Below are 14,046 nucleotides of genomic sequence, written 5' to 3'. Positions count from 1 at the left end.
TTGGAAAAAATAAAACTAGAAAAAACAAAAATTCTTTCTCTAATGTACTCTGAACAGCACCAATAAAAAAATATATTTGTGGGTGGACGGGTGGCTCAGTTGGTTAGAGTGCAAGCTCTGGACAACGGGGCTGCCGGTTCAATTCCCACATGGACCAGTGAGCTGCGCTCTCTGCAACTAGAATGAAGTCAATGAGCTGCCGCTAAGCTCCCGGCTGAACAGATGGCTGAGTTGGTTGGAGCAAGGGCTTTCAACTACAAGGTTGCCAGTTCCGCTCCTCAACTCCCGTAAGGGATGGTGGGCTGTGCCCCCTGCAACTAATAACGGCAACTGGACCTGGAGCTGAGCTGTGCCCTCCACAACTAAGATTGAAAGGACAACAACCTGACTTGGAAAAGTCCTGGAAGTACACACTGTTCCCCAATAAAGTCCTGTTCCCCTTTCCCAATAAAATCTTTTTTTAAAAAAATCTATTTGTGAATCTAGGGTATATAGAAAAGTAATGATACAAAGATGGTAGTTAAAAAACACGTACTTTTGCTTCTAAAAGCAGAGATTTCTAATATGTTAAGAAAACAGAATGACAACATGATCTAGCCCTGTGCCCACATAAACACCAATTTTATTCCAAATAATCACATAATTTTAAGAATTTTTCTAAAGCACTTTTACAAAAAGTAACCCATGTCATTGATTCTAGAAATTCCATCTTGCACATTAGTACTACCTTAGTTGAACTGTAACACTCCAAAAACTCCAGAGCTTCTATAGATTTCAATTTTAAAGTGAAAAATAAATCCTATTTTATTTTTCATGATAAATGATGCTACTGAAAACTTTACTTGGTAACTGTTTAGTTACTTTGATGATTTTTGCAGTCTTACAAATAAGCAACACATATATAATATACATGAAATAGTAATAAGGCAGGCTAATGGCTTGCATTGGAGGCCACAGAGTTGCATTTTGTTAAACCCAAATTGAACAGAGTTGAATTGAGGTTAATGCAGAGAAAGGCATGTTCTGGATGTGTCGTCCTTTGTATTTCTTGAAGCATCAGATGAATTGTAAAAAGTTCAAAGAGCTTCTTATTACTCCTATAAGAGAATGAGTACATTAATTTAATTACACACACAGGGAGTTGATCTGTGATGACACACTGAAAGATAACTTATGTGTAAAGTGGGAAAATGGCATGTGTTTTTAGTGAAGAAAATAAACTGTTTATTTTTATAAACAGTTTAAAAAATAAACTGTTTTACAATCCTGAAAACTGCACCCTATTCACTATTACAATACGTCAGAATTGCTTTTCCTCACAGCTATAAAGAGTCAAATACTCGATCATCTTATTTTAGTTAAGCTGGGCTTTTTAAAGTAGCAGAATATTGGTTTACCTTTTCCCTTAGCTCCAAAATACCTTTTTAACCATCCTCCTTCTAACAACCAGTCAGTAATTTCATTATCAATTAGTTAGAATTATATCTTATTACATATTTCTTATTTCCTTGTCTACATATACTTACATCTTGAGAGAAATTCAAATAACTGTATGTAACCGCCCATTTGATACAAAAGGATTTACATCTTTGTGTTTTTAAAGATTTACTTTGAGATTCCTTGAGCATCAACTATTCCTAAGCCTCTTGTGCAAGCTTTGCTCTAGTTCTTTATCTAAATCTGAAATTAACATAAGCTATCAAACACATCACAGACAATTAAAACACTTTGGCCCACGGATATACTTGCACTTTGGGACTATTTTTTAAAAATACCATGCATTGAGACTTAAGCAAGAATTAAACCTAAGTAATGTAATTGCAGCTTCATGGCACCACAACTAAACTACAATAGGCCTTACTGAGAATTTACTGATTACAAATCAAGACAAACATGGTACATGCAGTCTGCAAGAAAGGGAAGACAATGAGTTGGTAAGCTAACTGATACCAGATGAAAACTAATAATTTGGTGAGCTGATTATGAAGTTACAATTTAACAATTAATAATTTACTATGGTGTGGTACGGTGTACTAGGCACCACATAGAACATATGGACCCACTATCACATATCTATAAATAATTTGAAGATGCATTATATTTACTATTCAAGTATCATGAGGCCTGGTACAATATCTAAGTTCACTACCATGGAAATTGTGGGTGAGGGGAAGGGAGGGTGCAGAGGAGCTGAACCAAAATCATAATTTTACTGTTATAAAAATGAGATAAAAGGTGTTCAGATTTGCCTCAAAAGAAACACTACTATGCTATACCAAGACTCAAGAAAAACATAGCTTAAAACCTGTCCTTTATTTATAATTTTAAAAATGGTTATACCAATGTTTGAATGAGGGAAAGAAGAGGAAATTAAAAAAAAAAAAAAGCCTTCGATTCTTACAACAAAATCCAAATTAGTGGCCATAGCAAGCCCATAATAGTTTCCTAAAATAAACCCAGTTACTAACATTATTTTAAATCTTTTCTGCCTGTTTTATTCTCATTCCCTAAATTAACTTCATTACATCAATAAGAATCTGCAAAATATACTTTTACTATCTTTTTTATTTTCACCTGTGGCATTACAGAATACCAGTGTGCAATAATTTGTTCTGATGCTATCACTTGGTTGCTAAAATTTGCTCTTAAGTTTTATATACTCTGTTTGTGGTACTTAAAGTTCATTTAGCAGAAATGAACTACAGAAACAAATCATTCTAAGATTAAAACTCTAATTCTACTCTACCATTAAGTATGTGATCTTATATAAGCATTAATATTTATGAATCTTAATGTTCCACAGGTTTATTGGAAATTTGCTTTAATAATCAAAGTTGAACTAGTAGAGGATATAGAAAGGTCTAAGTGATCACAATAAGATATCTTTCAATAAAAAAAATGTTAGAAATAAGAAATTCTTACTTGATTTTAGAAAGTTTCTGTAGAATAATACTGAGCTTTTCTAGTATTTGAAGATCAAGCTTAGGGGTTCGAAGCAGCACAGAGCAAGTACGAAAAAATAAAGTGTTGCTACAGGCTTCCAGGAAAGGCTGCAAGGATTCTGCAAAATAAATCACCAGTGCTTTATGTTAGGGAGTAGCTAAAAAAGAAATTAAAAATAAAATAAAACCAGAATTATGTGGGGTATTTGTAATTATTGATTTGATTTTCATTCTTTTTATATCATCATTTCATCATTTGAAATATCATCGTTTGAAAAATTAAAATACACTGGCTCTTGTTGAACAATGCATACATACCAAAGATAAGATTATTTTCCCTAATATCAAACTTCTATTAGGCAGCATTTATCAGAAATCCCGTATTTGACAGAAAGGGGAAATGTCATTTCTTCAGTAAGTTTGTAACAGCAGGCTGAGTAAATAATTAGTAATAAGAAATTTTGTTGGGGCAGTAAAATTTTTGTTTTTTTTAAGGAGGGCAACCTTGGTGTTATTAGCACCACGTTCTGACCAACTGAGCTAACTGGCCACTCCCAGTAAAATTTTTTTAAAACCCTAAATTAAAGAATTTCATTTGACTGTTAATGACAATTTACATACTCACTGGATAGGAAATAACTTTTTAAGCATAAAAGCAAAAAGGAAAAAAGATTCATAAAAGAATGAAAAATTTTACAAAATAAAAATTTTAAATATCTATGTAAAAGAAATTTTGTAAATTAAAAGGCAAAAGCTCTGAAAAACAAAATAAAGCAAAACAAAAGGGAAATAACAAACTTGAAGGAGAGTCCCTTTGTAATTTATTTGCCAAAACATTGATATGAGTACTATAAAAGAACTCTTATAAATGAATAAAAAGAGATGGACCTAATATTTTTAGTAATGAGCAAATGGCACAAACAATAGAATACAGTAAAAATATTCAACCTTAGTAGGAATAAAATAACTGGATTTGGCAAATTGTATCAAAAGCCTTAAGAGTGTATATAGCCTTTGATTCAGCGATTCTGCCTCTAAGAATGTGTCTGATAGAGACGTATGCAAAGGTTTATAAATAAGGACCACAGTAAAGTTTGTAATAGTGAAAACTAAAAGCTCTGTTAAGGCTATTAAGAGTTGAACAAAATAATGTATAAAAAAAAATTTTTTTAAGGTATAAATCACTATTATCGCTAATTAGGGAATCTTGAACAGAAACAAAAATTATACAAAAATATTAAATCATGGCCTTTAAAATAGTTAAATTCCTCTATAAAACTCAGAAGCTCCCACAATGAATATACAGGACTTTATTTTAAACACAGATAAAGTTAATAGCTATGAAAGACAAAAATATGATAGCTTTGCATTCCTCATTCTTTTTGAATCAATAAACACAGTTTGAAAGACTACACCACAGTATCTTGATAGAGTACTGAGTAAAATAAAGTACAGCAGGTCCTCAACACAGTTTCATTCAAAGTCATTTCATTATAAAGTTAATGAGATAGCAAAGGAACTTAACTCTTGTTTATATCAATAAGCCTGTGGTAAAATTGGTTTCATTATACATTGTTTAACTAAAAGTCAGAACCTATTGACGATGATGTTAAGTGAGAACTTACTGTATTAAGTAATGAAATCAACAAAATCCAAAAAAAGTTCTGATAAAAGAAAATAAAAGGTGGTACATTCTATTATAGCAATGGAGCACCAGAGACAATGATTGTGTGTCCTTTGCATGTAACCATGTAAAAAGTAGGAGAAAAAACAGTAGTTTCCCCACAGTAGTCTAACCCAAGTAAGGTCTAGACTTAGTTCAGCAAATCATATGTATGTGACAGTGTGTGTGTATGTGTGTGTGTATGTGTGTGTGTCTCAATCTCAGTTACAGAGAATCTTCTTAAAGTACGAAAATGTAATTATATAAATGTCTAACCACTATGTTGTACACCTGAACTAATATAATATTGAATGTCAACTGTAATTAAAAAAAATACTTTTAATTAAAAATTAAAAGAATGAAAACTTAGGTTACAACTATTACATATCCTACAAATAGCATTAAAATACATTGATTGAAATTTCAAGCACCTTCATTAGACAATTGTACACAGTTTTCTTATTTCAGATCCTGAGACACAGTTCAAGTCAACTCTGAACAAGACAGTTAACTATTATATGGCTAACAGAATTTAAACCAAAGTGTAAAGAACAATCATAAATCATGACAAGAAGGATCACTGAGGATTCTTAACATACCTACAATCTACAATGTCGGTATTTTCCATTTAAAAATCTAAAAACTAAACAAGACAGTTATGATAGTTGTCTGTTTATTGTCAAAGTGTGAAAGACAGTGTATCTTCCTTTATTGGACTACACTTTATATGTAAATCAGGTCTTGGCATGAATAAAACACACATTTAAGGGTTATAACAAAAATCCACAAGTCAATATTGCCAAATAAAAGTGAACTTCTTTTATGACCTCTGTAATGGAAAAAAGCCAAGGCCATCCAAAGACTTTGGTATATCAGCATATTTAAAAGGTGAAGCTTATAAAATTCTTTTAGACATAAAAGAGGTTCACTGGCTTGATTTCCAATCTCTCTTTTAAACCTGTGAGATACACATGAAATAGAGGAGAAGGGAAATTTTGGGATTCTTATATGCATTAGGTTAGGTTTAACTATAAACATTGTAGTTTTAGCATTTTTCCAATACTATGATATTCAAATCAATAATATTTTTTAAAATTTAGAAGAATTTTAATTTGAATAAACGTGGCTACTACGAGAGAGGGGGAAAAATTGAAGACCTAATAGGCCAGGCAATTTCTCCTCTAAAATTAATGTAACTATGGAAAAATTGCCTAGCATGTCTTCACTGATTCTACATTAAAATGGAGAGATAAAAAGGCTTAAAAGAATTTCTCTCCATGAAAAGCTAGTCTTATGAGTCAAAAATTGTAAAACAAACAAACAAAAAAAAACAGCAAAAAAAAAAACCCCAACCAACCAAGCAAACTACAACCAGAGAGAAACAGAAAGAGTCACGAGTCAATGTTATGAACCTTAAAAACTGGTGGCAAATGGCCTAGGATACAAAACACGAAAGTCTAGGGTGGAGAAGAGAAGTGTGGCCAGCGTCCTAGCACACCTTAACAATGCTTCTTCTATGAGATACACTGGAGAAATTAACAAAATCTTGGGAATTCTCATGACTATCCCAACCAACCTGAAGAGGGCAAACTAACCATGTTACCTTTTCACTCTTTTGATGGGAAACAGACAAAGAGGTTGCCAGGAAGTAATTTGAAAATAATATTCCAGATCACACAATGCACTGGAGAGCCAGTCTGAAGCCAAAAGAATTTCTCCATGGAAATAAATACTCATACCCTCCACATTCCGAATTAGGTGAAGTGAACCCAAACAAGAAATTTTAGCTAAATCTCAGAAATGAGAATACAGCCCTGAGAGTCTAACAAAGCATGTCATCACTATACCCACTGGCTACAGAGAGAAAAAACAAACAAACGAGGTCTGATGATTAAGTTTGTGAACTCATCCTAGAAAAAGTGATACATACCTCATTGCTGAGTATCACTGCAGTCACCTTAGAAGTATTCCCCTTGGGAAACTATGCACTGACACCAGCACCTAGTCCTTAAAAGGAATTTTGGAACTCTTTTTCTGGAATGGCCATCAGAGCTGTCATCGGATTATCCTTGATGTCCTGAATGTCATCAGAATGTCTTCCTTTTAATATTTCCTTTATCTTCGGGTAAAGAAAGAAGTCATTGGGGGCAAGATCAGGTGAACAGGGAGGGTGTTCCAATGCAGTTATTTGTTTCCTGGCTAAAAATCCCTCCCAGACAGTGCCATGTGAGCTGGTGCATTGTCATGATGCAAGAACCATGAATTGTTGGCGAAAAGTTCAGGTTGTTTTCGTCTAACTTTTTCACACAGTCTTTTCAGCACTTCCAAATAGTGAACTTGGTTAACTGTTTGTCCAGTTGGTACAAATTCATAATGAATAGTCCCTCTGATATCAAAAAAGGTTAGCAACATCCTTTTGACTCTAGATTTGGACTGACGGAACTTTTTTGGTAATGGAGAAGTGGCTGACTTCCACTGAGCACTTTTACGCTTTGTTTCAGGCTTATGTTGGTTCACCCATGTTTCATCAACAGTAATAACATGGCCCAAAACAGCATCTTGCCTTTCCAAAAGGTCTTGGCAAACTTTGACTCTCCTTTGCTTTGTTCATCAGTGAGCCCCTTTGGGACAATTTTGCACACAAGATTTGCCAAGATTTCTTATGCCAAGATTTACAGTTAAGATTTGCCTGTTTCTCTATGGATATTTATTTAGTCCGCTATACTTCTCAGTCAGCTGATGATTCTGACACATAATTTGACGAATTTTGGCAATGTTTTCGTCAGTTCTGCACGTTACTGGCCACCCTGACCTCTCTTCACAGTGACGTGCTCTCTCCCCTCAGGAAAATTTTTAACCCATTTGTATACTGCTGTTTTCTTCATGGCGTTATCTCCATAAACTTGGACTGACATGTCCCTGATTTCACTTCCACTCTTGCTAAGTTTAACAAGAAATTTAATGTTTGTTTGCTGCTCTAATTCAAGCTCAGACAGTCTCGCGAAGGCACACAAACACACACAACAATAATGAACACCACTCAGCAAGACACCACCACACGTCGACACAAACACAGCTGTGAGAAACTGATATACCAAGGTTATGACACCTTACTGAGCTGTTTGTACAGTGCTGCCAATGTAAGCGCACAGTTGTAAGGTCACGAACTTAATTATCAGATTGCATATGATTGCAACCATACAAAAAATATATGAGGTCGGACAATTAAGTTCGTGAACTTGTTGCAACAATGTTGCTAACCTTTTTTGATATCAGAGAGATCATTCGCTATGAATTTGTTCAGTTAATCTAGTCTCAGATATCAGAGAGATCATTCACTATGAATTTGTACCAATTGGACAAACGTTAACCTAGTTCACTATTTGGAACTGCTGTAAAGACTGTGTGAAATTTCGCCAACAATTCATGGCTCTTGCATCACGACAATGCACCAGCTCACACGGCACTGTCTGTGAGGGAGTTTTTAGCCAGTAATGAAATAACTGTATTGGAACACCCTCCCTACTCACCTGATCTGGCCCCCAATGACTTCTTTCTTTAGCCAAAGATAAAGGAAATATTGAAAGGAAGATATTTTGATGACATTCAAGACATCAAGGGTAATATGACGACAGCTCTGATGGCCATTCCAGAAAGAGTTCCAAAATTGCTCTGAAGGGTGGACTAGGCACTGGCATCGGTGCATAGCTTCCCAGGGGGAGTACTTCAAAGATGACCATAGTAATACTCAGCAATGAGCTATGTAGCACTTTTTCTAGGATGAGTTCGAGAACTTAATCATCAGACCTCGTATTTTAGGCAATAAGACGGTGGTGGAATTAAGAGAAGTGTTAACTTCTCCTAAACTTTAAAAAATACTACGTATTCTGTATTCTTCGGTTAGTAAAAATAAATCTTCCCACTATGTTTCCTTATAGAGAACATTCTTTTTTTAAAAAAAAAAAAACACATTTAAATAATACTTTTTTGTTCCCAGTTTCAACGTGGCTTCTTCTGTAGATTCTAAGTTGTAGGACTTCTGTCCAGCTACACTTCAGGCGATGCTCAATGATGGTTGTTCTGTAGTTTAGTTGTTAACTATGATGTGGTCAAGAAAGGAGGCCAGCACAGAGTTTACCTACTCTGCCATCTTGACCGAAAATCTAGACAACATTCATTCATGTGAAAACTTTTAAATAAAAAAACAGGTTGTATGTATGTAGGATCTGTGACTAGAAATATGGGTGTGTGTATACTAGGTTGGCGCTTTGTTGGAAATATATTTATTGTTTCAATGAAATTATCCTTGCTTTAATCTCCCTAATACTAAAAACATAATAGAATGACAGAGTAAATTAAAAATAGCAAGAAGGCAAGAAATGTTGCCCAAATCAAGAATTAACTGCCAACTAAAGATCAACAGCTGCACCAAACTAAGAAATATGGATATATATGTTCACAAATAAGTTCTAGATCTATAGAAAAAGTTTAATGCATGTAGCATAGTCTCAAGTATTTGATGATTTTTTGCAATCTTTAACTTTACTCAATTTTTTTACCCATATTCAGAGATAATTTAAACAGAACTCAAGTATATTTCTTTGCAAAATCTCCTAACATTTTCTTATATTTTAATATTGACAAATAAACATAGACTGAGGCAACTGTATATACACTAATGATAGGGTAGGTAGACAGAAATGAGCAGGAGGAGAGGCCCAGCCCCCGTTAGGAAGCCCCCTGCTGCAGCTCCTTCTTAGGTCAAGACCCCTTACAGCTGCCATCACGTAGGGCACCAGCACCTTACTAGCCCAGCAGGAATCCAGGTTCACCTATGCCCCTAAATCAAGGGGATGTATTATTAGAAGCTAGCGAGAGGGAAACTATTCTGCTTGTCAGAATATACACCCTGCTTCTCAGGGCCACTGTAAGGAGCGCAGACAGCCTTGGGAGCGAGAAGGCAGTACAAGGCATGCGAGCTGGGAGAATGCGTGGTACTGGAGACAGAGGGGGAGACAATTCCACCCATAGAAATAAAAACTCTCACACAATGTAAGGTGAGGCTGCTTTCCTCTCTTGGGTCAGCCTGCTCCGTGACTCGGAGTGTACTTGCCGTTCTGTGCCTGCACAAACTCTGTCTCTTAACTGAATTCTTTCCTTCAAGAAGACAAAGAGCTGAGGTACAACGTCATTCCCAGTAACACTAGGACCTAACCAGGTTTAAAAAAGAGAAGAAAAACCTGACATCATGAAAACTATTCATAGAAAAAAGACAGAAAGTAATATTCACAGGAAGTAAATGTACATATCTTTGAATGCTAAGAATTTTTTCCCCTGGGGTTTGTAGTATTCCAAATTTCTATTATTTTTATAACAAAAATAAACTTTACTTAAAAAAATAAGGTTTGCAAAATGAACTCAAATACGTTACTGCCTTCCAAGAGTTAAACAATAACATGTTACCTTAGACAAAGCAGATTCTAGGCCACAAAAGAGAATAAAATAATACAAATACAAACTTAAATCCCTCTATTTAAACTAAGTCTGAAAAGAAAAGGACAGGATTCTTTGAAACAAAGTAAGACTCAAGTTCTCACACAGATAAATCCAGACAGGTGAGTAACAGCTTTCAACCACTGACAGGAAAAAGAAACCACAAAGTAATTTTCTGAAAGCAACACTACTAAGTCCTTATACAATATACACTCACGCCCCAAACAGATATAAGCAGAAGCCCTCACTCTAAAAACAAATATTGTGTTCATAATAGGTATGTTACCAATATGCAGATCTTAACTACACTTAAAAAATGCATTTTAGCAGCTTTCCAAAAAAAAATTCTTATGCAGCTAATAACATTTCTCATATCCGTAAAAGATGAATCTAGAGGAAGAGCAGAAGGGAAGAAGAAGAAAAAGGTCTTGCAGAAGGACTCACTATATAACATAGCTTAATATGAAGTCTCCATAGAGATGGAGTGTCCTATTGCTTCTCAAACCAAGGACCAATCTTTTAAAATTTCCAATCCAGCATACTTTTACAAAATACTGTTAAAACAGTTAAACAAGGAGGCTGGTAGTCTGGGGTAGCTCTAATGCCTTTGGTAGCTAGCGTATCCTACCTACCTCAACAAACCAAAACCTAAGCCAGAATCAATGCACTTGAATCTTAGAAAACAAAAATCAAAAAACAACTAATCATAGTCAACTAGATTTTCTTCAATCTGAAAAAATAAAACTCTAGAACAACTATCATAACAGCCAAATAATTAAATTTTCCAAAATAAGGCAAATATTTACGTTACAGCCAATTAACTTCTTTGCTTTGTTTTGCTATAAAAACCTCTGTCCTAGGCACCACCTGCGGAGCACCCCTAACCATTTTCAGTTTTGGTGCTGCCCCATTCAAATTGTTTGCTCAAATAAACTTTTCAAAATTTAATGTGTCTCAGTTTATCTTTCACAAGGCCATGAAAAAACATTAGAAAATGAAATACAACAAATATACAAAATGTAAGTCCAAATGTTTTATATTATTGGATTTAATAGACATGAAATGACTGTTAAATTACTACACAGGTTTCTAAACACTGTTTCTGCACTCATCTCTGATTTAACCCGCCCTAGGCACCCTGGATAATCCCGGGTTTCAGATCACTGACATCTCCTCCCAACTCCTTGCTCTGAAACCCCAAATGGGCTTCAGAGGAAGCCCCAAGGCTCAGCAGAGCACTGTAAACACAAACCTTGAAACCTGGCACCTCACACATGGCTGGCCACTAATGTACACTAGAAGAGTGACATAAGACATCTGCAAATCAATTCTATCAAGACTTCTTTTCCAACTTTTTCCTATGAATTTATAAAAAAATGGCATGTGAAAATTGGCATATATATGGTGAAATGAGGTTCCCATCTCAAATCTAGAAAAAAACAAAACATGAAACCAATAGCCAGAAAAGTATTTGCTACATTTTAATCTTATCCTTCATTTATCCCTTTAACAAATTTTGTTGGCTAATACCAGGAATGGATTTCTATTAAAAATGGAAACTATATCAAGAAAATAAATTAAACATCATGAAAGATCCACCCATTTCGGATCTTCCAAAAGTTTCCCATCACTGAAAGCAATATGGCTTTCTAGCAATCAACATTAAAAATACCTTTAATTAATTTAAGAAACGATAACCTTGGATTTGAGCATAACTTAAAGATAAACAAATGTGAGTGGCCTGAGTATCTGCTGACTACCTGATGACTATCTAATCTAATTTATTCTCCAAATGTTACAGTGCCACAAAGTCATTGCACCCAAGTAGTTCCATTATTTCATAAAATTTTAGTTTTCCTTTCACTATAAGATTTCGTCTCTGTCAGACATACTCCGACAGATTTGTTTCTGATGAATAGACATTTGCCTCTAGTAGGATTTTTGTTTTCCTCATTAAAAATAAAATCCTGTGACACTAGTTGGAAATCTATCCACTTAAACAGTCATCTTGGGTCTCTGTCTCCATTTACTAATTTTTCACTTTTTGCTCTACACCTTAAGTTAGTGCATTAAGATACAAAACCCCAAGACTACTTATTTAGGTAGCTAGTTCCCCAACTTTAAGTCCAATAACTTAACAATTACAAATGGCTAAAAATATTAACAAAATGTGTCAGTGAAAATTTGACATTTTAGGGCAGGAGACAAAAAAAACAAACCTGGAAAACCTAATCACGGTGCTATGTGGCAGAACGCACTTTACATCTAAAATCAGAGACCTGCTTTCAAGTCTGAGTTCTATCTCTGTATAGCTGTAAAATCCATGGACAAATTACCTAATTTTTCTAGGCCTCAGTTTTTCTACCAGGCCTCCCTCCTTCAGAGGGATGTTGTAAAGGAAAAACGAGACTGTATATAAAAGCGAATTGAACATGTGACACCATATACCGAATGCACCTAGTTAGAAGTATATGCACTCAGTCATTAGGGATTCACCAGCAAGTAGCACCAAGTACACAGATTGCGTACTACCACACTGCACATGGCTTTCCATTTTCAGTTTTCACCTTCTAGAAGGCATAAACATTTTACTTTTAGAAGTGCTGTAGAGGGAAGAGGAATAGGGAAGAGGAAAAAATACAAGTGAAAAAGAATCACTGAAGCAAAATAGCTGCTTGTTACAAGTCACGGGGGTTACTTGAGATTCAAAGAGCAAAGCCAACCAAAGCCAATGAAAACATTTATGTTCAGCATCCCTATACATATCTGGCCTAAGGGAGGAACCACCAATAACATGTTAAATGAACTTGTTATACCAATATAAAAACCAAAAATTAAAAAAAACCCACAAACTACAAAATATTATAAATATGAATATAAGAGTAGCTTCCAATAAAACAGTAAGATGAAGAGGCAACAATAGGAATATGGCTTTGTCATTATTCTTACTTTAAGTGGAGACACATTTGATGATCTCACTCCCCCTGAGCAAACAGGGAATATAAGAATATATCTGTCTGGGGCTGGCCCCGTGGCTTATGCGGTTAGAGCTCCATGCTCCTAACTCCAAAGGCTGCCGGTTCGATTCCCACATGGGCCAGTGGGTTCTCAACCACAAGGTTGCCAGTTCAATTCCTCGAGTCCCGCAAGGGATGGTGGGCAGCGCACCCTGCAACTAAGATTGAACATGGCACCTTGAGCTGAGCTGCCGCTGAGCTCCCGAATGGCTCGGTTGGTTGGAGTGTGTCCTCTCAACCACAGGTTGCCAGTTCGACTCCCGCAGGGGATGGTGGGCTGTGCCCCCTGCAACTAGAAAAAAACGGCAACTGGACCTGGAGCTGAGCTGCGCCCTCCACAACTAAGATTGAAAGGACAACTTGACTTGGAAAAAAGGCCCCAGTTCCCCAATAAAGTCCTGTTCCCCTTCCCCAATAAAATCTTAAAAAAAAAAAAAAAAAGAATAGATCTGTCTGAATGATTTAGACAAGAGAACAAAGAAGCTTGAATATATGAGGAACATTTGCAGTGTATCCACATAACTGAGGTGACTATTGGAAATTGTGCTAAGTTAGTGAAAATTTTCACAAAGAGTTGGGTTTTATAACTTAGTGATGTTATTAATGACTCCATTACACAATGGTCAAAGATATTTTAAGCATTCATATTATAAAAAGTAATGGTGTCTGATACGTAGAATTATACATTCAGGACAGATGAAAAAAATCATCCCACTGTCGTTTCTTTGTGTATATAAACTTCAAAACTTACTAGATTCCACTGTCATCTGAAGCAAACTATCAATGACATTGGATAGGAGTCCTTTACTGGAGATTCGTAAATGATTTAATATTACCGGAACAGCTTGATATTCCAAAAACAAGACTTTTCCTTCATCAGTCTTCAAGTCCAAACAAAGAGAATCAAATGCCTGAGCCAGGTAGTCAGCTG

The 14,046-nt window shown here is 35.4% G+C and overlaps 1 protein-coding gene across 4 annotated transcripts in view; it reads right to left on the bottom strand.

Moving 5' to 3' along the window:
* Positions 1-592: 592 nt before the first annotated feature.
* CCDC138 (coiled-coil domain containing 138) overlaps positions 593-14,046 on the bottom strand; it is a 68,030-nt gene continuing 54,576 nt past the window's right edge. For 2 of the 4 annotated variants that reach the window (XM_019715018.3, XM_019715019.3), the window contains 3 exons: positions 13,867-14,043; positions 2,923-3,061; positions 593-1,097 (listed from right to left, as the gene is read on the bottom strand). In XM_019715018.3, coding sequence (XP_019570577.2) covers positions 932-1,097; positions 2,923-3,061; positions 13,867-14,043 — 482 coding nt within the window. In that variant the 3' untranslated portion in view covers positions 593-931. Of the gene's footprint in view, positions 1,098-2,922; positions 3,062-9,652; positions 9,816-13,866; positions 14,044-14,046 lie in introns of those variants that run through there. The other 2 variants (XR_016020433.1, XM_074332318.1) reach the window with 2 other exon arrangements.

The sequence above is a fragment of the Rhinolophus sinicus genome, chromosome 2, assembly GCF_057876585.1.
Source record: "Rhinolophus sinicus isolate RSI-liver-muscle chromosome 2, RSI-T2T, whole genome shotgun sequence".
NCBI classification, from domain to species: Eukaryota; Metazoa; Chordata; class Mammalia; order Chiroptera; family Rhinolophidae; genus Rhinolophus; species Rhinolophus sinicus.
This window is presented reverse-complemented; position numbering and strand designations above follow the sequence as displayed.